This window comes from Schistocerca piceifrons, chromosome 1, assembly GCF_021461385.2.
Source record: "Schistocerca piceifrons isolate TAMUIC-IGC-003096 chromosome 1, iqSchPice1.1, whole genome shotgun sequence".
In the NCBI taxonomy this organism is placed as follows: domain Eukaryota; kingdom Metazoa; phylum Arthropoda; class Insecta; order Orthoptera; family Acrididae; genus Schistocerca; species Schistocerca piceifrons.
Genome location: NC_060138.1, coordinates 1157051954 through 1157079063, shown reverse-complemented (window position 1 = coordinate 1157079063; position 27110 = coordinate 1157051954). Strand labels below are relative to the sequence as shown.

General features: G+C 42.6%; 1 protein-coding gene across 1 annotated transcript in view; it reads left to right on the top strand.

Annotated features, from left to right (window-relative positions):
- The first annotated feature begins 1867 nt into the window (after window positions 1-1867).
- The window catches only part of LOC124778790 (glutamate receptor ionotropic, kainate 2), a 341610-nt gene continuing 316367 nt past the window's right edge, over window positions 1868-27110 (top strand). The window contains exon 1 of the mRNA XM_047253668.1: window positions 1868-2054. Coding sequence (XP_047109624.1) covers window positions 1868-2054 — 187 coding nt within the window. The remainder of the gene's footprint in view (window positions 2055-27110) is intronic.

Sequence of the window (27110 nt, the reverse complement as noted above, 5' to 3'; positions counted from 1 at the left end):
GTGAGAACCGATTCGAAATTAGATGTTATGACTTTTGTCAGCCCAGTGTATAGTGTAACAGGAATAAGGAGTGATAAAAGTTTTTATGTTCGTGTGCCACTTAAAATTCTTGGCGTACAACTTCTCACTGCATAAATTGAACTCAGTATTCAGAAGAAACAATTGAATGGAAATCAAGAAAAGAAAATAGCTTCGTTCTCGGCTCACTGACAGTCAGCACTTCCATCTTTGAGCTTAGCTAGTCATGATAATTTTGAACATCTCTAATTTCTTTCATCAAAATTTGTCAGAATTCTCCCTGCTTCATGGTTAAGCGTGTACCATCGTGAATCTCTGAAGAAGAAAGTAAAACAATGAAAGAAAAATTTATTAGATTTTTAAATTGCGTCTTAACTTCACAGCGGCTCTTCAACTACGAGGGTAAGCCAATTATTATCCGCAAAGTAGTTATAAAATTTTACTGTAATCAAATAGGAAACTTAGAAGAACATCAGTTTTCGACATAGTCTCCTTGCGTTTCAACGCACTTGGTCCACCGTTGTACAAGCTTCCTGATGCCCTCATGAAAGAAGGTTCTAGCTTGAGCTGCGAGCCAGGAATGCAACGCTTCCTTCACTGCTTCGTCCGAGGCAAATCGAAGGCCCTTAGTGCCTGTTTGAGTGGACCAATCAAGTGATAGTCAGAAGAGGCAAGATCGGGACTATATGGAGGATGATTCAGTGCTTCAATTTTGAGTTTCTGGAGCGTGTCAGCAGTGTGGGGTAGCAGTGTGCTGTCGGGCTTTGTCGTGGAACAACACATCACCTTTTGACAGCAATCCTCGGCGTTTTCTTCAAACTGCAGGCTTTAGCGTGGCAGTAAGCATCTGACTGCAACGTACACTGTTTATTGTTCTGCTTATTCCCACATAATGTTCCAGTACTGGACTTTGTGCATCCCAAAATGCCGTAAGCATCAGTTTACCAGTGAACGGCTGGGTCTTCAACTTTTTCTTGCACGGCGAATTTGGATATATCCATTCCATGCTCTGCCGTTTACTCTCCGGCTCGTAATTATGGATCCATGTTTCGTCACCAGTAATGATCCTGTCTAAGAAGTTTTCCCCTTCGTTACCATAGAGATCCAAATATTTTTTGCAGATGTCCAACCGCGTTTGTTTATGCAACTGTGTGAGCTGTTTTGGGACCCATGTTGCGCAACACCTTATGAAACCCAAGTCTGTTGTGGATGATTTCGTGGGCAGAACCGTGACTAATTTGCAGGCGATGTACCACTCAGTCAATAGTTAATCATCTGTCTAAGAGAATCATTTCACGTGAACGCTCAATGGTTTCTTCATTTGTGGAGGTAAACGGCCGTCCGACTCCTTCCTCGTTCGTAACACTTGTGCGACCATTTCGGAAGTTTGCAATACATACGTAGACACTCCATTGTGCCGAAGCACTGTTCCCGTACTGTACCAAAAGTCTTCGATGAATTTCCGCCCCTGATACGCCTTCCGACCACAAAACACCGATCGCTGAACGTTGCTCTTCTTTGGTGCAAATAGACAGCGGAGCAGCCATGATTAACAGCACGGCAGCGATAACGAAACTGATCTAGCAGGTTGAAAATTACAAAGATATAACAAAAAATAAGCAAAGCATGCACATCAAAGTTAAACGATAGTACTATAAAATAAACAAAAATATAACTAAATTGTGGATAATAATTGACTTACCCTCATATATATGTAAGTGCAGATAAACTGATGTTTTCTCAAGCCGTTACTTGTGTAACATTATTTTCTACAAGTTATTTGACCAGGAAGCTGTCGAACAGTAACATTATGTTGCAATTCGACGTGATTCACTTAATGAAATGTCTGATGTTTATTTATATTATTGTTACAGGTGCTGTATTTACACAAGATCAAAAAGACAGTAGCACAGAACTGGCATTCAAGTATGCAGTGTATCGCATCAACAAAGACAAACATTTGCTGCCGAAAACCACGCTCAAGTACGACATCAAATACGTTCCAAAAGACGACAGCTTCCACGCATCAAAGAAAGGTAAGTAGAAATTAAGACTAATAGCATTCCACGACGAATTAGAGTTTACTGCGTAAGTAGCAAATGGATACTTATTAACCAGTATCAGATGCCGTCAGGATGCGAAGTTCTAGTACTAACAACAGACTTACTTAAACCTAAAAGATGGGCTGAATGATCTATCCCTCTTTCCTAATGTTCTGAAGATATCCTCTTTCCTCCTTGAGAAAGGAACTAACAGTTCCGGAACCTAGAAGTATCACTTTAAGATTAATGTGTGGGCTGGAACCGTATGTAAAAGTCTTGTAGGAGCATACGTTCTCCCAGCAAGTCTTGGAAGTGCTGTCTACAAGGACTTTATGTATAACACCTTCCAAGACCTACAAGAAGATGTGCCCCTGGAAATAAGAGGAAATATGTGGCTTAGGGACGATGGAGCTCCAGCACATTTCACTCTCATTGTTCGAGATGCGTTCGCTGGTATCCACAGTGACAGATGAATAGGTAGAGGAGGACCAGTTCCATGGCCTGCATGTTCTCCTGGTCTCGGTCTCTTTTTATTATTACCTCTGGAGTCACCTTAAGCATTTGGTCTACGTAGTACTCAGATTCTTCGTTGACGCGTCATGGAAGTTAGCGAAACCATTCGAAACGGTCAAGGAATATCTGAAAGGGTGCGAAAATCCATGATTCGTGTATGCATATTTACAAGCAAGAGGAGGACATTTCTAGACTTCATTATATGTTGCTCAGCGACAGTTCTCAAATTCTAGACTTTCATTTGTAACTCGTTAATTCCGACATATGTTCACGCGAGCGTTTTTATTCGTTTTGGTATAAGGAGCCGGTCTTCAAAGTATTTTTGAAGCACCGTGTATAAACAGACACGTAAAATTCATGTGAATGTTATTCTCACTGCAATCATACCATTACTTAGGCTTCAACGACAGTTGCTAGTTAGCATAATATGGCGTGTAGTGCCGGGTCATATGGTGAAATTAGTGCCACTGAACAAAAACAACGTTTTGGCTTTGGCTACGGTTACAACAGAGGCCTTACTCTGTGCCCAACCAGACAGTTGTTTTGCAGTGTGGCGCTTCTCCATACACAGAAGACTTTCATGGCCACGACTATCAATTTTCGGAATCACTTCCGCTCTCGCTTCAGTCCATATTATGTAAGTCAGGCTCAACGTTGCTTTGAATTACGTTTTATGATACCTCTCATGGCTGAATCGCTCGCGACGTTTTTACGGTGATGTATCTACAGAGCAAACACTACAATGACCCAAAGAATGACAAACCCAATGGAACGATCTCATGCAACACTGTTTTAGTTATACACTGCTTTTTCCCTTGTTTATTCTCGATCAATCACACTTCATCTTCTTTTTATTGACAAATGTATTCGTCGCACTTGATGAAGATACACCAAACAATTTGATACAAAGTGACAGTCCGAATAATCACATGCAACCATCTAGGTCACTTCACATTTTTGTCATTTGTTATTTTTAGTTATGACAACGATTCCCAAGCGTCAAGGCCGGTAAATTGTCACAAGTCCATCAAACATGCTCAAAACAGTTATGAATAAAAATAATTTCTCAAAACAGATAAGGCACTCCAATTTGACAATTGAATTTCAACTCAGTACAAAAACTAAGACTTGGGTAAATTTCGTGAGAGTTGGATGTCGGTGTAATTGTTCACATACGTTCTTCGTCACAGAACTTGTATTTTAATCATGTCTATGTTACTCTATTGATCCTCAAAATGCATCTCAATCTCATGCCTATAACGTCTGACTCCTTTTTTTACAATGAAGATTATAAAATTAATCCGTACATCCACAGGAAATCTACATCAAGGAACTCCGAGAAAATCACAGAATATTTCATTTCAAAGGCTGATGTAAAGTCGATGAAAGGGCTCTCCGAACGCTTACTTTACAGTTTTTGCATCTTATAGATAATTTCAATTTGTGTGTTTTTGTGGGTCAATTCACGATGTTTACCAGCGTAGTGTCACGAAGGCGCACAAAATGTCAGAATATCTCATCGTGTGGAGACCTCATCATCTGTGGATTCTCTCTTAACTGACAAACTGAATTCATTCTCAGAACGTCTGAAGAGATTTGCTTAGGGACTTCACTAATACGGTGATTATTAAAACTGTCTGAGTTCGCGTTGGAAACCTTCAAATGTTATTTGCCCCTACTGATTGTAGAATATTTTATCATTCTGCAGACATTCGAAGTTTTGCTACACAATGTATTTTGGCCTTATCTGTAACTGCTCAGAGCGGAAGACTAGTGTGAGCAACTACAGAGTGTAGTTTTGTAACTTCGTGGTTTGAGGCTAATACATGTAACGAAGAAGGAACAGAATGAACCCTGTTGCTAGCACATACACCATATCTTCCTTACAGTCACTGAAATTGATGCCCATCTCTAATGGACTGGTCACCATCAAGAGCGTTACATAATTCTATAAAAAAACAACAGAGAATTGTAATTTAATCTAGGAAACAGGCACACATTGAGTAGTTAGTATTTCGAAACCCTGACGTTACCTCATATCGTCAAATATCTTGATAGGTGTATTGTCCACCACTAGGATTCAGCACCTTCGTGTAGCGTGTAGTAAACGTGTGAATTAGTTAAATAACCACATAGGCACACGTACCATATAGTCTACGAGGAGTACTTGGAAAATGTGTGGTACTTTCCGTGCCATGATTGTTACAGTTACATAAAATGTATTTCGAAACCGGATGGTCATTTTTGGATCCTTGCACATGACAGAAGCAGTACCAAATGATTTAGTTCCTGTGTTGTCATAAAATCATGTCATTTTTGTGTACAGCTTTATTGCCCCTGGTGTATCATACACACCGTTGCTACCTCCGGTTTATTATTAATTTTAAATATGATAAAAAATGGTTCAAATGCCTCCGAGCACTATGGGACTTAACTTCTGAGGTCATCAGTCCTCTAGAACTTAGAACTTCTTAAATCTAACTAACCTAAGGACATCACAGACATCCATGCCCGAGGTAGGATTCGAACCTACGACCGTAGTGGTCGCGCGGTTCCAGACTGTAGCGCCTAGAACCGCTCGGCCACCACGGCCGACGAAATATGATATAATTGGAGCACTCTCTGTCTGCTCCACTTACTAACTTTCCGTTGTGCTGCCTGGCTCATAGTTCTGAAATCTCATTATTATTTACCACTTAAGAAAAACATTACAATGAAAACTTGAAAATAACCGCCTCCGTAGCCTAAAGCACGTATGCGCAATAGCGATCCATTTAAAGGTAGGCCGGCTCTGATTCTCAGGGTGGAAAAAATAATCAGCATATGCGTTTGACCGAGAGAAGGTGAGGTAGCGTAAAATTACTGATCAGTGGACGTTGTGCCAGTATTCGTCATTAAATTCCAAATTTCTCCGCAGTGTGTTATCTCGTGTGGGCATATGATATTGTTGATGGTACTGCACTTGTCAGATGGCAATGTGGAGCTCGGCGGTCACGTTAGTGCTATTCGAGAGTAGTCGGCTCTTTGCAGACACCGGTATTCACCCTCTCCTGTCTCTGATAATTCTACAGCACGAACATAACACCACATTATACACACGCCCTTTCGAGTCACCTGCAGTCAACACACACAATACGATGCATCTCTCACACACTGCAAGCAAATGGAGCCGTTAAAGGTGGAGGATGAAATTCTTATTATGCGGGTGAAACTACTGTGCGTCGTCTCACAGCCTACAACGCCACACGACTCTTTGCTTCTACCTTCATGCAAACGTGATTTTCAGCTTTTAGTTTTTTTTCCTCGTTTTGAAGGAAATTACACTGTCTGACAAAAAAATGTGGAGCATCCAGAAGGGCAGGAGAAAACACAGTGAAACTTCGGGGATTGAAAGAGTATGTGTGTTGTTCACTGACTACAATATCGAGCTATACTTACGAAGAACTTGGTAGTGTATGCCCTTGTCAGTACGACGTCATATCCGCTTTGGCCTGGAAGGAATCAGTGATTCGGTTAGGAAGGGTTCTCATCAAGCCGTTGTATCCACCCCTGAAGCAGACTGGTCCACAAATGTTGTAACCGATCCTTGATATCCCGAATACTGGCACTTGGACAGACATGTTATATCGGGGATAGATCGTGGTATCTTGCTGATCACGTGATTACCTGGACATCATGCCACCCATAGAGACATGCCATGTTTAGACGAGCATTGTCCTCTTTAATACTGGCACCAGAGTATAATCGCACGTCACTCGACATGAGTACACTGTACGTCCTTTACGGAATACTGCGCTATAAAATTCCATCAACCACTACCAGCTGTGACCTGAAGTCATGTACGTTGTTTTCCCAAACCACAACGCAAGGATGAACACTGCTGTTATTCATTATTTATTTATCTATTTGTTTACTTATTTATTTATTTTTTGTGTCATTGGTGTTCAGTCTGATTTGAAGTGGCTGCCACGGATTTCTCTCCTGCGCTAACCTCTTCATTTCAGAGTAGTATTTGCACCCTACGGACTAAGTTATTTGCTGAATGAATTCCAATTTACGCCTTCCACTACAGTTTTCAACATCTACAGGTCCCCGTAGTACCAGGAATGTCATTCCCTGATGTCTTAACACATATCCTGCCACCCTGTCCCTTCCTCTTTTCAGCGTTTCCTATTCGTTCCTCTCTTCGCCAGGCCAGAGGGGAGCCTCCGCATTCCATATCTTATAAGTCCAGCTGATTTTCAGCATTCATCTGTAGCACCACAGTTCACTAAACGATGTTCCCAGTGTAAGTCAGCCCTGGACGGTGATCTATAACCAAGTAGGCGAGAGCTACTCTTCTATCTTCCGAGTAGGCTTCCGTCTGTTGTCGTCCGGTCATTGGCGGATTGTACTCGGCCGGCAAATGGCCGCGGCGAAGTCGGTAGCTTCATTCTCAGCGTCGCCCGTATGTAGCGCTGGTGGAGCTCGCGCAAGTGGCGACTCTCCACGACACTGGCAACAACTTTGATCTTTGCACCTCTGATGCTCCTGCCCTAGCTGTGTTTTGTTCGGCAAATAAAGTATGAAACATTCTTTTATTTCCGTCATTTCTTCTTCCATGTACAGACTGAATAGTAGAGGCGAAAGACTTCACCAGTGCCTTAGATCGACAAATCCGATGATAGTGTCTTGATTTTTTTTCATTCTTGCTTCCTTTATTAAGCGCTATGTCAGGACTGGCAGTTTGGTGCCTTTACCTTTCCTAAAGCCAAATTGATCATCTAACAGATCTTCGGTTTTCTTTTTAGCTCTTTTGTATATTACTGTTTTTACAATCTTGGATGCATGAGATGATTGTGAGATAGTTTCCGCATCTATCTGCCTGTGCTGTCTTTGGAAGTGTGTGGATGATATTTTTCTGAATGTCTGATGGTACGTCGCCAATCTCATGGATTCTACACACGAACTAGAATTCCGTTTGGTTTCATTTCCCCCTAATGATTTTAGAGATCTCGACGGTAAGTTGTCTGTCCCTTTCGCTTAATTTGATCTCAAGTCTCTGAGGGCTCTTTTGTAGTCTGACTCTAATACTGCACCCGATATATCTTCCTTATCAGCTCCGGTTTCTTCCTCTATAAGTGGTCAGACAAGTCTCCCCTCCACTGCATTCTAAATGTAACCACCGTTGCTTCTGATACCGCCGAAGGTTGTTTTGACTATTTTGTATTCTGAATCAATCCTTCCGACAGTCATTTCCTTTTTAATTTCTTCACATTCTTCCTGCAGCAACTTCGTCTAGGCTGCATTGCATTTTCTGTTTATTTCCTTCCTAGCTGGTTTATGTTGCTGTATGCCTGTCTTCCCCTGAATATTTTTGTACTTGCTTCTTTCCGAGGTACCTCTCCAAAACAATGGAAGCATAGGACCTCAGCGCATGTCACGCTGTACTCTCCTACGACGTTCAGTAGTGCTACTGCGAAAAGCATTTCATCGCCGAACACAGTGCGACGCCATTCATCAACTGTCTGTGCTTTCCGATCACAGAACCCTCCAAATAAAGGCGTTTGTGTTGTGATCCTAATGACAGCCAATGAATGGATCGGTAATTCCTTAGCCAAGGTGCTGCTTGTCTCCTAACAGTTGCGTGGGATGACAGAGACTGTTGTATTGACACCATTACTTGTTCTCGAATTGCAGGTGCTGATGCGCTTGGGCACAATATGGTGTACCCCTCTTGTGTGCTAATGGCAGCCTATGGATGGGTTGGTAATTCCTTAGCTTGGCAGTTACTTGTCTCCAATTACTGATGCAGGATGACAGAGAATGTTGTAGTGACCCTGTTACTTGTTCTCGAATAGCAATCGTTGATGGTGCACAATACAACGAGGTGGTCAGACGTTATTGACAGGACTACCACATCTCAATGCCGTACAAATTTGGATATTGCACGATTAGACCATCCGGTCAAATGGAGACCAGTATTGAGGCTCCATTGAAACGCTTGCAGGTGCTAATAACGTTGTCTCAAACAAGTACGCGAAATTTCCTTTGCTTCACAGTGGTCACTCAAAATCCGAGGCTGTTCACAACTCTTATATACCCTAGCAGACCCCATAACAACACTAAACACGAACAACACTGCACATGAACAAAATTAAACATGAACAAGGCTAATGCATTCGAGTGGCCTTTCTGCCTGTCACAGAATTGCAGCTCTGATCATTTACATACCGCGCCGATGTTTTGTATGGGTACGAAGCTACACTGACGTCTTCTAAGGACTTCTGGGTGCTTCATTACAGCAATATAAGACTTGCATTATTTATATTAAAGACTCAAAGTATCAGTTAAATTCAGTTTGAAACTATCCATTGTTAAGTATTGTAACCTCTTGGTATGAGATTCGTAGACAGTTTACTTACCTCAAGATGTATCAGGTTTGACATGTCACCTTTAAGCTAACGCTGTTTACCTAACACTGTTAATAGAAACCTTCAATAAATAACGTAAGTCGAAGTTCGTAAATTCGTCAGACACTAATAAAACCGAAAGATAACTGCTGTATCATAAATGTGGTGTGACTTTTTTATTTCAGTTTTTCTGACACAGTCTTAATTTTTCGTCATAAAATGACGAAATTTCTGTTCTAGATCGTAAAGTAGTGTCATAAATTATATTATCTGTGTAACAACGTTACAACTCTGTCGCTAATTTTGCTGGATTTTTGTTTTTTATAAATCTGTAGGTCAGTAGCTTATGGTTAAAACTAATCACTGATTGACTAAAATCTATGAACGTCATCTGGAAAATAAGGTAAAAATACATTTTAATGAAAATTTCATCTGTGCTTAATAAATAATAAGCAAGTGAACATCTGAAAGCAACACTTTACTCTTGACAGTCATTCAAATCCTATTTGGTCTCTATTTAGTTCATTATTATTAGTAAATTATTTGAACCATTTAAAAAATGCATATCTTTTTATCCGCACTAAATGTATCAGTAGCTAAATAACCATTAAATATGTACAAGCATTTGTTTTCCACTATCAGTATAAAATTAACACAAATTAAAATATTTCCAACTGCTGGTGCTTTCCGAGTTATTCACTAGCCTTACTCTACCGAATACGTAAGGCACAAATTCATGTCATCTACTGAATTTGTTTATAAAAAAGGGACATTTAGCGCGTAAACATTTTTCATACACACTACGCTATAAGACACACTATTCCAAATCCACATGAGTGGAAAAGGATAACAAACTTTTCTGTATCTGTATATTTATTCGTTTATGATCTACAATTCTTTTGTATGCTGCAATGTCAACAAGCAGACGAGTAATTACTACTTAGCTTCAGTGTATAAGCGCCACTCTCACAAACATTTCTGAACGTGTTTTTTCAGTAGCGCTACACTCTACAGTTAGAGAGGATTACACCGGATATTTCAACGAATATCTACCATACACCAGGTGACAGGAGTGTCAGACTACTGTATTACTAATTGGTTTTCACAGAGAAATAGACTTAGCTCAAAAGAAGCGATTTTTTCATGACACGGAACGTATTCTAGATTCCCTAACACGGAAAAGTCGGTTCTGCAGTCGATAATAATGTTGATCTTACGTCAACGGACGTCACGTAAACTCATTTCCTGTCCCTGGTGAACTATCTCCGCTTTTGGGATCTTAATGACCTGCCACTAACAACCCGTTAATGACACGCCGGCACCAATTTCCCCTTTCTATATCTTGCGTGTCATCGCCGAGATTTATTTCTCAAAAGGCTATTATGTTGTTCATGTGAAATGGAAAGTGGTACCTTCAGGTTCTTGAATACAGTGGGCTAACTTCCTGTGCTAACCGTTAAAACTATCCACACTATTCAAAAAAAGTTGTTCAAATGGCTCTGAGCACTATGGGACTTAACATCTGAGGTCATCAGTCCCCTAGAACTTAGAACTACTTAAACTTAGCTAACCTAAGGACATCACACACATCCATGCCCGAGGCAGGATTCGAACTTGCGACCGTAGCGGTCTCGCGGTTCCAGACTCAAGCGCCTAGAACCGCTCGGCCACACCGGCCGGCACACTATTCCAAAGAGTCTCGGGATGTATCGCTGTGCTATGCTGAGATTTTTATCAACCGCTTTCTTCTTCGTCATCTTCCTAACAACATGAATACTGCTCTACTCTGTACCTCCATTCGTTACAACCTGTTTCATTAATTTTTGTTCCTATAATGATAATTAAAGACTACATTAAGTAACAATTACTCACTAGTGTAATTCTTCGTAGTAGTCTTATATCTTTGCATTCTTTCTCAGTCAGCCTGTCTTTTCTCAGTCCATCCGCTGTTCAGTTTGTCTTCATCATGGAAGCCATTATACACATCGACCACTGACTCACTTCATACGATCCGTGATATCTCCTCAGTTTAATTCATCCTGTTCAAGTCAATTTCTCTCCCTACTGAACCGAACCTCAGGAAAATTTTAGTCCTCTTTTTCTAAGTGATTAGATAAATCTTTCATTTTCATTGCACTGTTCTTCCGTTCCTCGTTATTTATGCTGTCCACTGACGATCATGCGTACTGTCTTGCAGAGGATCTTTCTCTAGACTTTCTCTGTGCCGCTTAGGTAACAGAATGAGTTTCCGTCAGGCTGAGGAAAACTGATTTTTGGATCACAACAGCTTTCATTTTCGACATAGGCTCGTCTTGTACATCAAAATTTCGGCCTTGTGGTAGACGAATGGAAGGAATCTGCGACCTTCATAGTGAAATAACATGAAAGTAGTTATACAAGAAGGGGCCAAAACATTATGGCTATCGCTCATATGAGATGAATAAAATGGCTCTGAGCACTATGGGACTTGACATCTATAGTCATCAGTCCCTAGAACTGAGAACTACTTAAACCTAACTAACCTAAGGACATCACACAACACCCAGTCATCACGAGGCAGAGAAAATCCCTGACCCCGCTGGGAATCGAACCCGGATGAGATGAATACTTCCTGGCTAAACTGCGGGCTTGTGATGCGACAAGAAAAGAGACGGATGAGTCGTCACTGTAGCAACATAGATGGGGGAAATACACTGACACAAGCGACTTTGACAACTGGTATATTACGAGGGGAGGTCAGAATGTAAAGGGACATTTGGATTTTTTCGCCTTAGGGCTTGGTAACACTGCTAGTATCCAGGGCTGAAGTATTATCGTCTGCAACAATTCTACACAACGTGTCACTTATTCCCGCCTTAGTCATTGTATTGTAGCAGAAAGTGAAGCATGTCAGCTCCATTGTTGACGTGCAGCAAGGAGGAAATGATAGGGCAGTGATTCACGTTTTGTTTGCGGGAGGCGTTAAACCTGCGGAAATTATTCGTTGAATGCAAGCGCAGTATGGTGAGTGCTGTTTATCGCGAAGCGAGATCTACGAACTGATAGACCGCTTCAGATAGGGAAGAACTTAGTGACGGGGGAAAATCGGGCAGGCCAATGACGTCAACTGTGGACGATTTGGAAGTCGCTGAGGGTATGGTGAGGGAAAACATACGAATCATAGTAGATGAAATCGCGAATACTTTACACATCAGTCATAGTTCAGTGTATTCCACTTTACATGACAGGCTAAATTTTCAGAAAGTGTGGGCAAGATGGGTAACGAAAGAATTGTCAGCGCAGCTAAGGTGCAAAGGAAGGACATTTCTCGTAAACATTTGGGCCGTTATCATCGCGAGGGAGATGGATTTTTACAGTAAATCGCTATTGTAGAAGAAACATGGGTGCATCATCACGATCCGGAAAGCAAGGTTACGAGCATAGTTTGGAAGCACCCATCATCACCGGAAGTCAAGAAATTGAAACGTCAACATCGGCCAATAAGATTATGCTAAAGTATTTTGGGGCATGGAAGGTGTTGTAGCCGTTCATTTCACTTCAAGAGGCGAAACTGTGAACAGTGTTATATGTTGCGATCTGAACAGAAACTTGCTATATGATCCAAAAGTCGCGGAAACAGCGAAAAGAAGTCATCATGCAGCAAGATATAGCTCGGCGACATTCTGCCAAACGGATGGCCGAAACAATAAAGCAGTTGGGATCCGCATTGCTGGAACACCCGGCTACAAGCGATTTCTCTATGTTTCGACCACTGAAGGAAGCGCTCAGGGGCAGAAGATTTGCAACCGATGCCGATGCAGAAGTTACTGATATGGTTCAAAATTGGTTACAGGTGCAACCACAAAACTGTTTTCCCAATGTAATCAAAAAACTTGTAAAACGTTGGACAAAATGAAATGATAATTAAATCAAGACACTAAGTTGTCGACAGGCATTGATATACGTTGTATTTGTTCTGGGCGGACGTCCTATGACACTTCTTCAAGTTCATCGTTGATACATTAAATCAGGTTTTTTTATTATTATTATTACAGAGGACAGCAAACCCTCTGACTGAACACACTGAGCTACCGTGCCAGCTGTCCATCTGAGCCTCAGAGGGCACAGAGGATAGTGCGACTGTAGAGATTTATTCCTTGCAGGCTCACCGTGAGACCCACATTCCCAACTTAATGTCCACACACTACATTCGTAGTACCCCTGCGCATCACACTCATTACTCGCGGCAGATAATCTCACCGAGCCCCGTAAGAGTTCGGACAATTCGTGTGCATCCACCACAGAAGAAGAAGGTCAATGGCTGGTTAGCCTTAACTATATGAAGATGGTATCAGTTCTTTCGCACATGTCCGAAAGAACAGATACCAGCCGGCCGGGGTCGCCGAGCGGTTCTAGGCGCTATAGTCTGGAACCGCGCGACCGCTACGGTCGCAGGTTCGAATCCTGCCTCGGGCACGGATGTGTGTGATGTCCTTAGGTTGGTTAGGTTTAAGTAGTTCTAAGTTCTAGGGGACTGATGACCTCAGAAGTTAAGTCCCATAGTGCTCAGAGCCATTTGAACAATTTGAACAGATACCACCGGTGACCATGCAGCTCTCTTAGAATGAAATGATAATTACAAGGCTTGTCGAAAGTATCTTGCAGTATCGGCTGTTATCTTTTCTATGATAACATCACTTGTTAATGGTACACTGCCCTCATACTTACTGAATAGTAATGAAATAGACAAGAATAAATCTTATTGTTACTATTTCAGCTCTGTTTTACAAAGATCACAAATGCAATACAAAACATTCTCCTGATCCACACAACCAACATATACCCAGTCTGAGACTTCCTCAGTATCATGTGTGGACAGGTATGTCCCAATAAAAAATTACATCACAATACTGTCCTTTGAAAGGTACTACATGAGATTGCACGGTGTCTGGGACGTAACACAGGGCCGTCAGAGTTCGCTTAATTGGCACCAGCTGTGACCTGAAGTCATACTCGATGTCTCTCCACATCATGACGCTAGCAGCCACGCAGAAGCTCCTGTCAAAATATTGCAAGAACGGTAGTATCTCCAGGTCGCCACCATACATGTCAAATAGCTTATCTGGGGTAGTTCAAGACCGCCATCCATCGTAGAACACAATGCGACACCATTCATCAGAAGTCCATACCTCCCAGTCATGTCACCACTCCAAGTACAACCATTTGTGTTGCGGTTTTAACTAAGCCCACGCATTGGACGGTAACTCCTTAGTCCGGCTGTTAGAAAAATGGTGTGCATTGAATAAAATGTTGCACGTGGTCTATTACTCGTTCTCGGATGGCAGCCACAGGTGTGAAAGTGTTACGATGTGCTTCGTGCTCAATATGGCGATGCTGCCTTGTGTTGGTCAGTCATAGTCAACCGAAACCATGACGATGAGTGTGCCCATCCTCACACTTCTACGCACTCCAACATCGGGCCACTGTCACCTCCAAATGCCCCTTGAATATTGGTAGTGCACGATTAGATCAATCTAAGAAATTGGCATTCCAAAGTTCCCCTTTCGAACTCTGACGTGTGCTGATAGCGCTAGCTCACTTGAGTACACGGCATCTCCGTGCCTTTCACAGTGATCTTTGTTAAACTAGCGCTGTTCGCGCCACTTACCCTAGCAGGCTGTAACAGAATTAAACAGCCCATGTTCAGGATCTTGTTCAGAAACTAAATGCCGCTTTATTAACCATTAGAACAGTATCTGAAATAAGTGACATTTCAACACGAAAAGTAGTATACTTCGCATATTTTCATACGCTTATGTCATATGGTATTATTTTTTGGGGTAATTCTTCTGATTCAAAAAGGGTATTTTTGGCTCAAAAACGGGCTGTTCGAGCTATGTATGGTGTAAGTTCGAAAACCTCTTGTCGACCCCTATTCAATAGTCTGGGAATTTTGACATTGCACTCACAGTATGTATTTTCTTTAATGTCGTTTGTTGTTAGCAATATTAGCTTATTCCCAAGAGTTAGCAGCTTTCACTCAGTTAATACTAGGCAGAAATCAAATCTGCATGTGGAATGCACTTCCTTGACTCTTGTGCAGAAAGGAGTGCAGTATTCTGCTGCATCCATTTTCAATAAGCTACCACAAGAACTCAAAAATCTTAGCAGTAGCCCAAACACTTTTAAGTCTAAACTGAAGAGTTTCCTCATGGCTCACTCCTTCTATTCTGTCGAGGAGCTCCTGGAAGAGCTAAAAAATTAAGCAAATTCCAGTGTTACATTCTTGATTTTCTTTATTTAAACTAGCGACTTGTCGCCTGAATATGTTTCTTATATTTCATTTTATCTGTTTCTACAATCGTGTTATAATTTCATGTATTGACTCGTTCCATGACCATGGAGACTTCTCCTAAATGTGGTCCCACGGAACAATAAATAAATAAATAAATAAATAAAAAGCACTGTGGGGCCGTTCTACATGTCACAGAGTATTGTAACTCTTAATCATTTATATACCCGCCGATGTGAACGTGTATGAGGTTACACTGATATCACAAAATGGCTCTGAGCACTATGGGACTTAACATCTGAGGTCATCAGTCCCCTAGAACTTAGAACTACTTAAACCTAACTAACCTAAGGACATCACACACATCCATGCCCGAGGCAGGATTCGAACCTGCGACCGTAGCTGTCGCGCGGTTCCAGACTGAAGCGCCTAGACCCGCCAGGCCACTCCGGCCGGCACTGATATCCTACCATGACTTCTGAATGTCTCACTTGCTTTGTCAGCGAGTGTATGTTTCCGACTACTCGTGGTGACACGCAGTGTCTGTAGTCTGTATCTGGACTTCTGGTGTTGTCATTCCTCTATTCGCTGGAGTCTGTCAGACAACCCTATCAGCTTCACGTGGTGTAGTACCTTAAGGACGAACCTATTTCATCTTGCCTTGTCGCACAGCTGTCCTGTGTCCAACTCGTCTCCAGTTTTTGTGCTCACATGCACTACAACGAACTGTCGTTGCGACCTGCTGGCATTACGCTCCCACCTCCCTCAGGCCAAGATCCAAGTTTTTTTCCAGTCCGTTAGTCTGCACGTGCATGCCATCTGGGAATGCTTCTGCGGGACCTCTACCTGAAAAGTTCCAGTAACGTCAGAAGCATCCAAAGATATCATGTAGCTACTCATCCCATTTTCCAATTGTAGGAATGGTTTTTCTGTAGTAGCACTAGAATGAACCTTTTATCATTTATCTCACAAATAGGGAAATACTCTTGTACCACTTGGTGCCTTTCTGTCAAAGTATTCATTTCCCACACTTTTATCTATTAAACTGTAGCCACACTGTTTCGAGGTCGACCATTTTCGACAAAGAAATTCTGCTTGCAGCTTAATCAGATTCCTGGAAATACCATAACAGTAATTCAACGATGTGATAAAGTATAGCTGCCCCTTAGACGCAAACGACACCAACGAACTGCAAAGCCAGTCATGGATTTTAATTAGCCTATCCATAAGCGATACGATCACAGTCGATACCAGACAATTACGCACGTGACCCAAACGGTGCAGAGAAAGACAGATTTCCTACCTCAACTTTTTTCACTCTTGGAGAATGGTTAGAGCTATAAGGCTCTAATGCTAAGATGATTTAGCGTTTGTTTGCAGTCTAAAGAAAGTATAGGACTGTGAGATGTGACGAAGCAATAGTGAGCCCTATGCTTGCGTGGTATTAAAATACAAGGTTTTTCAAGCAGATTGAACAGGCTTCCTAAGACTGTACCTCCTACTTCATGAAGGTCGAATCTCTGGGTGGGTTTTAACACAAGCATCGAAACTAAAAGCTACTCATTCACCTCGATGTATCTTTCCAGATCATTTGTACTGATTTCAAATGTGCAAATAGGTCGCTCTCTGTCTCGCTCGTTCATTAACATTTTCCCTCAGATAGAGACGACGATAAAAGAAAGCAGCAAAAGACAACAGGTAAGATTCAATAACGGACAAGAGCACGGTACTACACCTCCTGCAGCCCAAAGCATTCAATGATGTCACCATCAGTTTCAAGACACTGGTTGTTTATCTATGGGAAAACCCGCTGGTGACCTCCGACATATTCAAAAGTGTGCTTCAAGGATTCCACGTATGTTTATTCTCCGTGCCAGACTCACAAGCGTGTCTCGGGTGTTCGGCGGCGACTTCTATGTTTCAAGCCATGCAGGATTCAGTTAATGGAAGTCTTTGATGATGGTAATAAACGAAAACTTGTTGGTATTTGTGAATTCATTCCTGTCATGGAGATGTAGATGTAACTACACTCCTGGAAACTGAAATAAGAACACCGTGAATTCATTGTCCCAGGAAGGGGAAACTTTATTGACACATTCCTGGGGTCAGATACATCATATGATCACACTGACAGAACCACAGGCACATAGACACAGGCAACAGAGCATGCACAATGTCGGCACTAGTACAGTGTATATCCACCTTTCGCAGCAATGCAGGCTGCTATTCTCCCATGGAGACGATCGTAGAGATGCTGGATGTAGTCCTGTGGAACGGCTTGACATGCCATTTCCACCTGGCGCCTCAGTTGGACCAGCGTTCGTGCTGGACGTGCAGACCGCGTGAAACGACGCTTCATCCAGTCCCAAACATGCTCAATGGGGGACAGATCCGGAGATCTTGCTGGCCAGGGTAGTTGACTTACACCTTCTAGAGCACGTTGGGTGGCACGGGATACATGCGGACGTGCATTGTCCTGTTGGAACAGCAAGTTCCCTTGCCGGTCTAGGAGTGGTAGAACGATGGGTTCGATGACGGTTTGGATGTACCGTGCACTATTCAGTGTCCCCTCGACGATCACCAGTGGTGTACGGCCAGTGTAGGAGATCGCTCCCCACACCATGATGCCGGGTGTTGGCCCTGTGTGCCTCAGTCGTATGCAGTCCTGATTGTGGCGCTCACCTGCACGGCGCCAAACACGCATACGACCATCATTGGCACCAAGGCAGAAGCGACTCTCATCGCTGAAGACGACACGTCTCCATTCGTCCCTCCATTCACGCCTGTCGCAACACCACTGGAGGCGGGCTGCACGATGTTGGGGCGTGAGCGGAAGACGGCCTAACGGTGTGCGGGACCGTAGCCCAGCTTCATGGAGACGGTTGCGAATGGTCCTCGCCGATACCCCAGGAGCAACAGTGTCCCTAATTTGCTGGGAAGTGGCGGTGCGGTCCCCTACGGCACTGCGTAGGATCCTACGGTCTTGGCGTGCATCCGTGCGTCGCTGCGGTCCGGTCCCAGGTCGACGGGCACGTGCACCTTCCGCCGACCACTGGCGACAACATCGATGTACTGTGGAGACCTCACGCCCCACGTGTTGAGCAATTAGGCGGTACGTCCACCCGGCCTCCCGCATGCCCTCTATACGCCCTCGCTCAAAGTCCGTCAACTGCACATACGGTTCACGTCCACGCTTTCGCGGCATGCTACCAGTGTTAAAGACTGCGATGGAGCTCCGTATGCCACGGCAAACTGGCTGACACTGACGGCGGCGGTGCACAAATGCTGCGCAGCTAGCGCCATTCGACGGCCAACACCGCGGTTCCTGGTGTGTCCGCTGTGCCGTGCGTGTGATCATTGCTTGTACAGCCCTCTCGCAGTGTCCGGAGCAAGTATGGTGGGTCTGACACACCGGTGTCAATGTGTTCTTTTTTCCATTTCCAGGAGTGTATTTATTTTACGTTTGCTACTCAATAATGTGGTTACGTTCTCAAAAAATGGTTCAAATGCCTCTGAGCACTATGGGACTCATCTGCGGAGGTCATTAGTCCCCTATAACTTAGAACTAGTTAAACCTAACTAACCTAAGGACATCACACACATCCATGCCCGAGGCAGAACTCGAACCTGCGACCGTAGCGGTCTCGCGGTTCCAGACTGCAGCGCCAGAACCGCGCGACCACTTCGGCCGGCCGGTTACGTTCTCATTAAGTAAAAAAAGTGAACCGTGATACGTAAGAACACGAGGATCACAGAAGCCAAATCTGCCCGTCAAGTGTGAAAGACACTATCCAAAGCTTAATTTGCTTCGCGGCGTTTCTTGTGGAAAAGAAGGTCTCAGGAATCACGTCCCTGGAGATATTTGAAATCTGCCTTCTTTCCACAGTTGCGAGACTACGTCAAAAATTTCATTTTTCGACAAGAATTTGCACCATTGCCACAGTGTGGAACAGCATTTATTTGTAGTGAGATACCTCATTTACGGACCACCCTTAATTGGCATTACACCACTGAGCTCCAAAGCTGCTCCATGTCACGGTAGGTGATATTTTTGTGCCGGTGTAAGTACAGTTCCGATTATGCTCCTTCCTCCCCTCTAATCACTTCGAGTTAACTGCGACGTCGCATAGCAACAGAAGAGTGAATGCCGTACTTCGGACTTGCTGGTAAATATATCGGATAGCTTTCTCTACCGGCGGCATATCTGTCGTACGTCCGGTAGAGGCAGGTAAATGAAAACTGTCGTCATTACCATTAGTTTAAATCAACCCCAAAATTATATGTGCATAGGTATAAATGATTCACCTTTTCAAAATCAAAAGGCCTTTTTGAAAAATGAGAAGCCATTCTTACGTTAACGTTCACCATATTTTGTATCTTGCAGAGTAATGGGAGGACGCGAACGACCGGGAAAAATCATTTTATTAATAATTTTTGGGAAAACTGTTTCATGTGATCAGCACAGAAAATCCAACCTCCAGCCAGCTTCTAGCTCCGGGGAATGATGTACCCAGACTACTTATGTGTGTGCCGTGGAGGCACCGAACGTTGTTTCAAATGGCACACAGTCCGAAACCGCTCTTCTCGCAGAGAAACAACATAATCATCACACTCTCTATCAGTCATTGCTTTATATTATTTTCGCCAGAGCTATTGCAGTTACTGATTTCTTGGGTCAATTCTAGTGTGCGATTCCCCGAGTCGGCTTTAAGCAATGACGACATATCTAAGGCAAAGACGCTATATAGAGGCAATCTTTGAAAGCAACTTATCATATTCGTAAAAAAACAAATACAGCATACGATAAAATTACAGTCACAGGTCACATCATAAATTACTTAGCAGAGAATTACATCTAAAAGAATAGAAGGTAACGAAAATAAAAGAGAAAGAGGAATATACATATGTGAAATAAATTAATATCGTTATTTATATAAGAAAAGCAGAGATAACATTTGTTCAAAAATGTTAAAATGTGTGTGAACTCTTATAGGACTTAACTGCTAAGGTCATCAGCCCCTAAGCTTACACGCTACTTAACCTAAATTATCCTAAAGACAAACACACATACCCATGCCCGAGGGAGAATTCGAACCTCCGCCGGGACCAGCCACACAGTCCATGCAGCGCCCAAGACCGCTCGGCTAATCCCGCGCGGCTTAGATAACATTTAAATCTATTGCAGTATAGCACATGATGAAGTCATGATATTATAAAACAGAGTTAATATATAATAATAATTTTTGAATCTAACAGGACTAACGCGGGATCTCGGGAATTTTGGCCAAAGAGAAATTAAAATGTAACACAACAACGGAAAATGAAACAAATCATAACATGTACGAAAGATAATAAGAACAGCAGCAAGAAATGTAGAGAAACCGACACAGAAATCCTGAAAGAGCAGCCACTATAGAAGCAACAAAAATTCACGGAAAGTAAGAAAAAGTGGAATCGGTAACTAGCATTAAGTTATATAGGTCAGTGCTAGTTACCGATTCAAGTCATTTCGTGTTCGTTATTTAGATAATTTTTTCCAGCGGGTTTGTAATCAGAAATATAATAGGGTTTCACCATTAGTAATTACTCTCTGAACTACTGCGAAAAAGTAACAAATATTGGAATCGGTAATTAAAATCGACCTATATAGGTTTACTCTAGTTACCGATTCCATTCGTTCTGCGGTTCGTTATTAAAACCGTTTTTGTAGCACTTGTATACACTACAGTGTTATAGGATTTCTACATTTGGTGTTACTTTCTTCATTTCTTTAAAAAAGAAAAAACCTCCAATGGATACCTACAATATTTGTCACTTTTTCGCAGATATTCAGAGATTAATAAGAACTCTAGAAATCTTAAGAAAACAAGGTTCACACACCTACTGCAAACATGTCCAAAATTATGAACCATAGAATGGTTGGAATCGGTAACTAGAACTGACCTCCTATATACATCTGTTCTCGTTAGCGATTCCAACTACTGTATGGTTCATTATTTAGACGGATCTTCCGGAAAGTGTGTACACTGCAATATAATACGTCTTCCGCGCTAGTAACTGCTCTATTAACTGCATGAAAAAGTTATTGATACTGATATCATAACTAGATGTATTCTATTAATTGAAAAAAAATGGTTCAAATGGCTCTGAGCACTACGCGACTTAACTTCTGAGGTCATCAGTCGCCTAGAACTTAGAACTAATTAAACCTATCTAACCTAAGGACATCACACACATCCATGCCCGAGGCAGGATTCGAACCTGCGACCGTAGCGGTCGCTCGGTTCCAGACTGTAACGCCTAGAACCGCACGGCCACTCCGGCCGGCTATTTATTGATTCAAAATTTGTTACTTTTGTGAATTTTTCGGTTTTTTTGTATTGACTGTTTTAGGATTTCTACGTCGCTTTTCCTACGTTTCATGTTACTGTTTTATATAAAGTATTATTTCTTTCATTTTCCCGTTGTTGTGCTACATTTCAGTTTCTCCTCTCCCAAAACTCTAATTTCCCGCGGTAGTCCCGCTAGAGTCAGTGATTATAAACTAACGCTATTTCATAGCATAACTTCACCACGCGCTACACTGTAGTGGAAGTTAAACGTTATCTATGCGTTTCTTACACTGGCATAAATTAAGACAGTAATTTATCCCACACACACACACACACACACACACACATATATATATATATATATATATATATATATATATATATATATATATATATTATTTTGTTATTTATTTCTGTTCATTTCGATATAATTCGTGGCTAATTAAATAATCGTGTGACGTGACTGTAACTTTATCATATACTACATTAGTTTGATTACAAATATCATCCGCTGCTTTCATCGATTGGTAGGACGTCATTGCTCAAAGCCAAAGAATGGAATCGGACACTAGAATTTATACGATTTCTGGGAGTACTGAAGAATGGGATACCACCCGTCAGCTTTGACCAATGACGTCAGAAATTACCAGAGATGATGTATTGCACAGATTTAACAACAAATACGAGTAGTGAGAAACAAAGGAATGTAGAACAGAGAAAGTAGATGGTATACATATACCACGTACAGTCATATTTCAAAAATAATGTTAAGCACATCGCTTCTTTGAGTCCTGCTATTCTGTTCTTCAGCTGACCTGATTTATCCATTCCTATGAATATGAGAGACTTGAAGCAGCGTTCGTCAACTGCAGTACGAATACAAATTTTACAGCTGTCGCTTTTTTTCACTTTCACTAGGACTAGTATTACTACGATATTTTTCAGTCGATGCATGTCCTATCGAAGGCGAAAAGACGGACATACAAAAAATTTGTATCCCGTATTTCCGTTGACCTATGACTTATGTAGATCAACTGAAGAATAGAATAGTGGTACTAGAAAAGACGAAAAAGTGACATACGTAACATTGGCATGCTGTGACACAGTTGAACTACGAAGATAATATCCCGTTCTTCATTTGACCTACATAGGTCAACTGCAGTATGGGATACAAATCATACGTATATCTCTATTTTTCACCTTCGCTAGTACTAGAATCCTATTCTTCGGTTGACCTATATAGGTTAACTGAAGTACGGGATACTAATTTTATTGTTGTAGGTTTTTTCAACGACGCTAGTATTGCTATGACAATTTTCAGTCGATACTACTAGTATTGAAGGCCAACTGAAGTATGGGATACAAATTTCACGGATGTCGCTCATACCACCTTCGCTGGTACTAGTATCAGTTGAAGAACAGGATACTTCTAGTTGCGTAGGCGAAAAAAGCAACACCTGTAAAATTTGTATCCCGTACGTCAGCTGACCAACATAGGTCAACTGAAGAATGGAATACTAGTGCTACCGAAAGCGGAATAGTCGATATGCGTTGAATTTGTATTCCGTACTACAGTCAACCACTACAGATCAACTGAAGTTTGGGATACAACCCATACGTGTCAGCTGATGCATTCCATAATAACGTTACTTCATCACTTTTTTCTTTTCCTTTCTGTTTTGCACCAGTATCTCATTCTTCGGTTGAGCCGATAAATCCAGGCCTACAAAGAAAATCGAAAAGTACAAGTTGTCCAGAACGAAAAAATTCTTCCAAAATATATCAGACCCACTAAGAATAAAAATAAGTACCGAATGAATTGGAACTAAAAATGATTTAAATTAACACAAGTGCCAAAAATCGCGCGCCATTTCTAGCCCTGTTTTTTAAAAGCACATTCATTTATATCAATTTACAGTGATGATGTCTCGCCACAGAAGATAACCGATTTATTATCTATGGCTCGAAAATAAAGACATTAATGTCTACGAGTAAACTATGACGTCATTGATCAAAGTTGTATCTTTTTCTTCCGTTGCCCCCTATTTGTTTTTAAAGGCTTGTAGGCAACAAATTACAGCTTTACACAAAAATACTTTATTTTTCCGCCTCGGAAAAGAAAAATAACTGAACTAACAGTCACAGAGCAAAGACTTAAATCTAACGTTCGTTGAGCTTGCATTCAGTAAACGAAGCACGTATCACTGATTGGTTCAAATGGCTCTGAGCACTATGGGACTCAACATCTGAGGTCATCAGTCCCCTAGAACTTAGAACTACTAAACCTAACTAACCTAAGGACATCACACACATCCATGCCCGAGGCAGGATTCGACCCTGCGACCATAGCAGTCGCGCGGTTCCGGACTGCAGCGCAACACTGGTTACTCCCACGTTCCCACAGCGGCCGCCCTTAAAAAGTGTGGATCACCCGGGATAAATGAGAGTCTTAAACTTGACTTGTCTGCCCGTTCTCGTACGGACGACTTGTTGCTGCGAGGATGAGGGAGCTGGTGTGGGCTGTTGCGTTGTGGTTCCATGTCCTCTTGCCATGGGTTCTTCTGCCATAAGATGCGTAGTGAGTTCCAATCTTTGGGCCTTCTCATCCTATTGAGTGTGATCGTACTCAAGTTCTGGCAAGACCCATGTTGGTTTTACCATTTCTATGGACACGCTAATACTTTTGTCGTTCTGTGAGAATTCCATAGTATGGGTGTTGCGTCGTACTATTCGATAAGGTCCAGTATATGGAGGTTGTAGTGGCGCTCTGACTGAATCTGTGCGGAGCATGACATGTGTACTGTCTGCCAACGTCTTATGCACGAAAACTGGTCGCTCACCATGTCTAGATACCGTAGGGCTTCTCATTGTTTCCACATGCTGACGGATTTCGCGTGTCAGTGATGAGAGGTTTATTGCTATCGGTGACGCGGCGGCGGTTAGGCATTCTGCCGGGATTCTCAATGGTTCCCCATACACCAATTCCACCACTGAGGCACCGACCCCCGTTTTGTATGCGGTCCGTGATCTAAGGAGAACCAATGATAATGCTTCTATCCATCTTCTCTGAAGACGCATGGCAGCTGCCTTCAACGTTCTGTGCCACACCTCCACCGTACCATTGCTTGCTGGATGGTAGCTTGTTGTATGGTGATGATGGAACTCACATAAATTAGATAGACCGTTGAACAGACTAGACTCCAACTTGCGGCCTTGATCTGTTGTGATATGAAGGGGGCACCCAAAGCGAGCTAGCCATCGAGAGACATACGCCTTTGCAACCGTTTCTGCCGAAATGCCAGTAGTCTGAATGGCCTCCGCCCATCTCGTGCATCTGTCTACCACTGTTAACAAGTATTTGATGGACCCACTAAATCCAGATGGACTTGGGAAAATTTTGCTGGCGGTCCTGTGAAATTCCCAATTTCCGCGTTTGCAGCTCTGACATTGTAGACATGCGCAAGCCCATTCCCTGGCGTCCTTTTTAATTGATGGCCTGAGGGAACGTGCTGTCAGTAACTTGATCGTGGCATTTGCCCCTGGGTATGCCAGGCCATGAACACTGTCACATGCCGCCTTACGAAATTGTTGTGGAATGTATGGGCGCAGCCGGCCGGGGTGGTCGAGCGGTTCTAGGCGCTACAGTTTGGAACCGCGTGACCGCTACGGTCTGCCTCGGGCATGGATGTATGTGATGACCTTAGGTTAGTTAGGTTTAAGTAGTTCTAAGTTCTAGGGGACTGATGACCTCAGAAGTTAAGTCCCATAGTGCTCAGAGCCATTTTGTATGGGCGCGGCTACTGCTGTGATATAAGGCACCATAACTTAAGTCTTCTTGCTGGTATAAGCATCGGCTGTAAGTGTAAACCTGTTGTGTGGTCCGTCAATAGCTTCTCTAGCTTCAGATCCGCTTCCTGCGATATCGCGAGTTCTTTGTAGCTTATTGTGCTGGTCACACCGCAAACACGAGAAAAGTAATCTGCAACCAGGTTCTCCGCACCTCTGATGTGCCTTATATCAGTGGTCAATTGACTGACAAACTCTATGTGCCGGAATTGCCTTGGCGGCACTTATCGCTGATGTTGCTGAAAGCTGATACTATAGCTTTATGATCAGTGAAAATTGTTACTGGCCTGGCTTCAACATCCGGGCAGAAATGTTTGACGCGTTCATATATTGCCAACAATTCTCTGTCATATGCACTCCATTTGGTCTGTCAGAGTTGCAGCTTCTTTGAGAAGAAGCTAAGATGTGGCCAATGTCTATCGACCTGTTGTTGCAAGGCTGCACAAATTGTGACCTGGCTAGCGTCTACAACAATACTCAACGGTGTTGCAGGTATGGTTGTACGAGTAACACTGCCTCCACTAAGCTTCTTTGTAAGTCGCCAAAAGCTTTGGTCATTTCTGGAGTCCATTGTAGCTTTCGATTCCCTGTGGTATTCCTGCCAGCCAGTGCATTCTTAAGCGGGGCCTTTGTTTCTGCGGTAACTAGTAAATGAGCTGGTAAAATTTGCCATATCGAGATAACGCCTAAGTTGTTTGTAGTCTGTAGGTTTGGGTAGGTTGCGCAAAATGTCGATCTTCTCCAGTAATGGCGGTATACCGTCGCCTCAAATTATATAGCCAAGAAAAGTTACTTGACTCTTTCCCATGACGTATTTGCCCTCATTTAATACTGCTCGATATTTATCGAGCCTCTGTCGTGCCCCATGAATATGTGTATCATGTGATTGCATATCCTCTGAGAATAGCAAAATATCATCCAGATATGAATAAGAGAAAGGTAATCCCTGGAGCACTTCAACAATGAATCTTTGCCAGTATTGGGCCGCATTTTTGAGTCCAAATGGCATGAACAGAAATTCGAATAGCCCAAAGGGTGTGATCACGGCCATCTTTGCCACGTCAGCCAGAGCAACAGGAATCTGAATGTATGCATTACGACAATCCAGAATACTTTCCCACCTGCTAGTGTGTAGGTAAACTCTCGTATATTTGATATGGGGTACTTGTCCGGGATTGTTCTCGCGTTCAATCGGCGGTAGTCGCCACAAGGATGCCATATGCCGTCTTTCTTACGTACTAGGTGGAGACGGGACGCCCAATAATTGTCAGACCTTCTAATTACTCCAGCCTGGAGCATCTCCTCAAATATCGCTTTTGTCTCCGCTAATCGCTCTGGGGATAGTCTGCGGACGCGTGTTGATACTGGCGGACCTGGGGTGGTGCGTATATAATGCACTGTATTAGGTTTAACTACTGGAGTCTTCGTGGCTTCTTGTTGGGGAGACTGCATAGCTGAGCTTCTGACTCCTTCTAAAACAGCCTCCGCCTCAGTGCACCGAAAACCTTTCATCGAGCCTCTATTTGATCCAGTAGTAAGAGAGTTATTTGCCAAGTTCACGCTGAGTGCAAAATGAGACAAGTGCACGTAAGGTCGGCTGTAAAATATCTGCCACTACAAAATTCCACTTATAACGGGTAGATAATCCAGTATCTGTCGTGAGCTCCTTATACTTGAATTATTAACTGCTATTAAT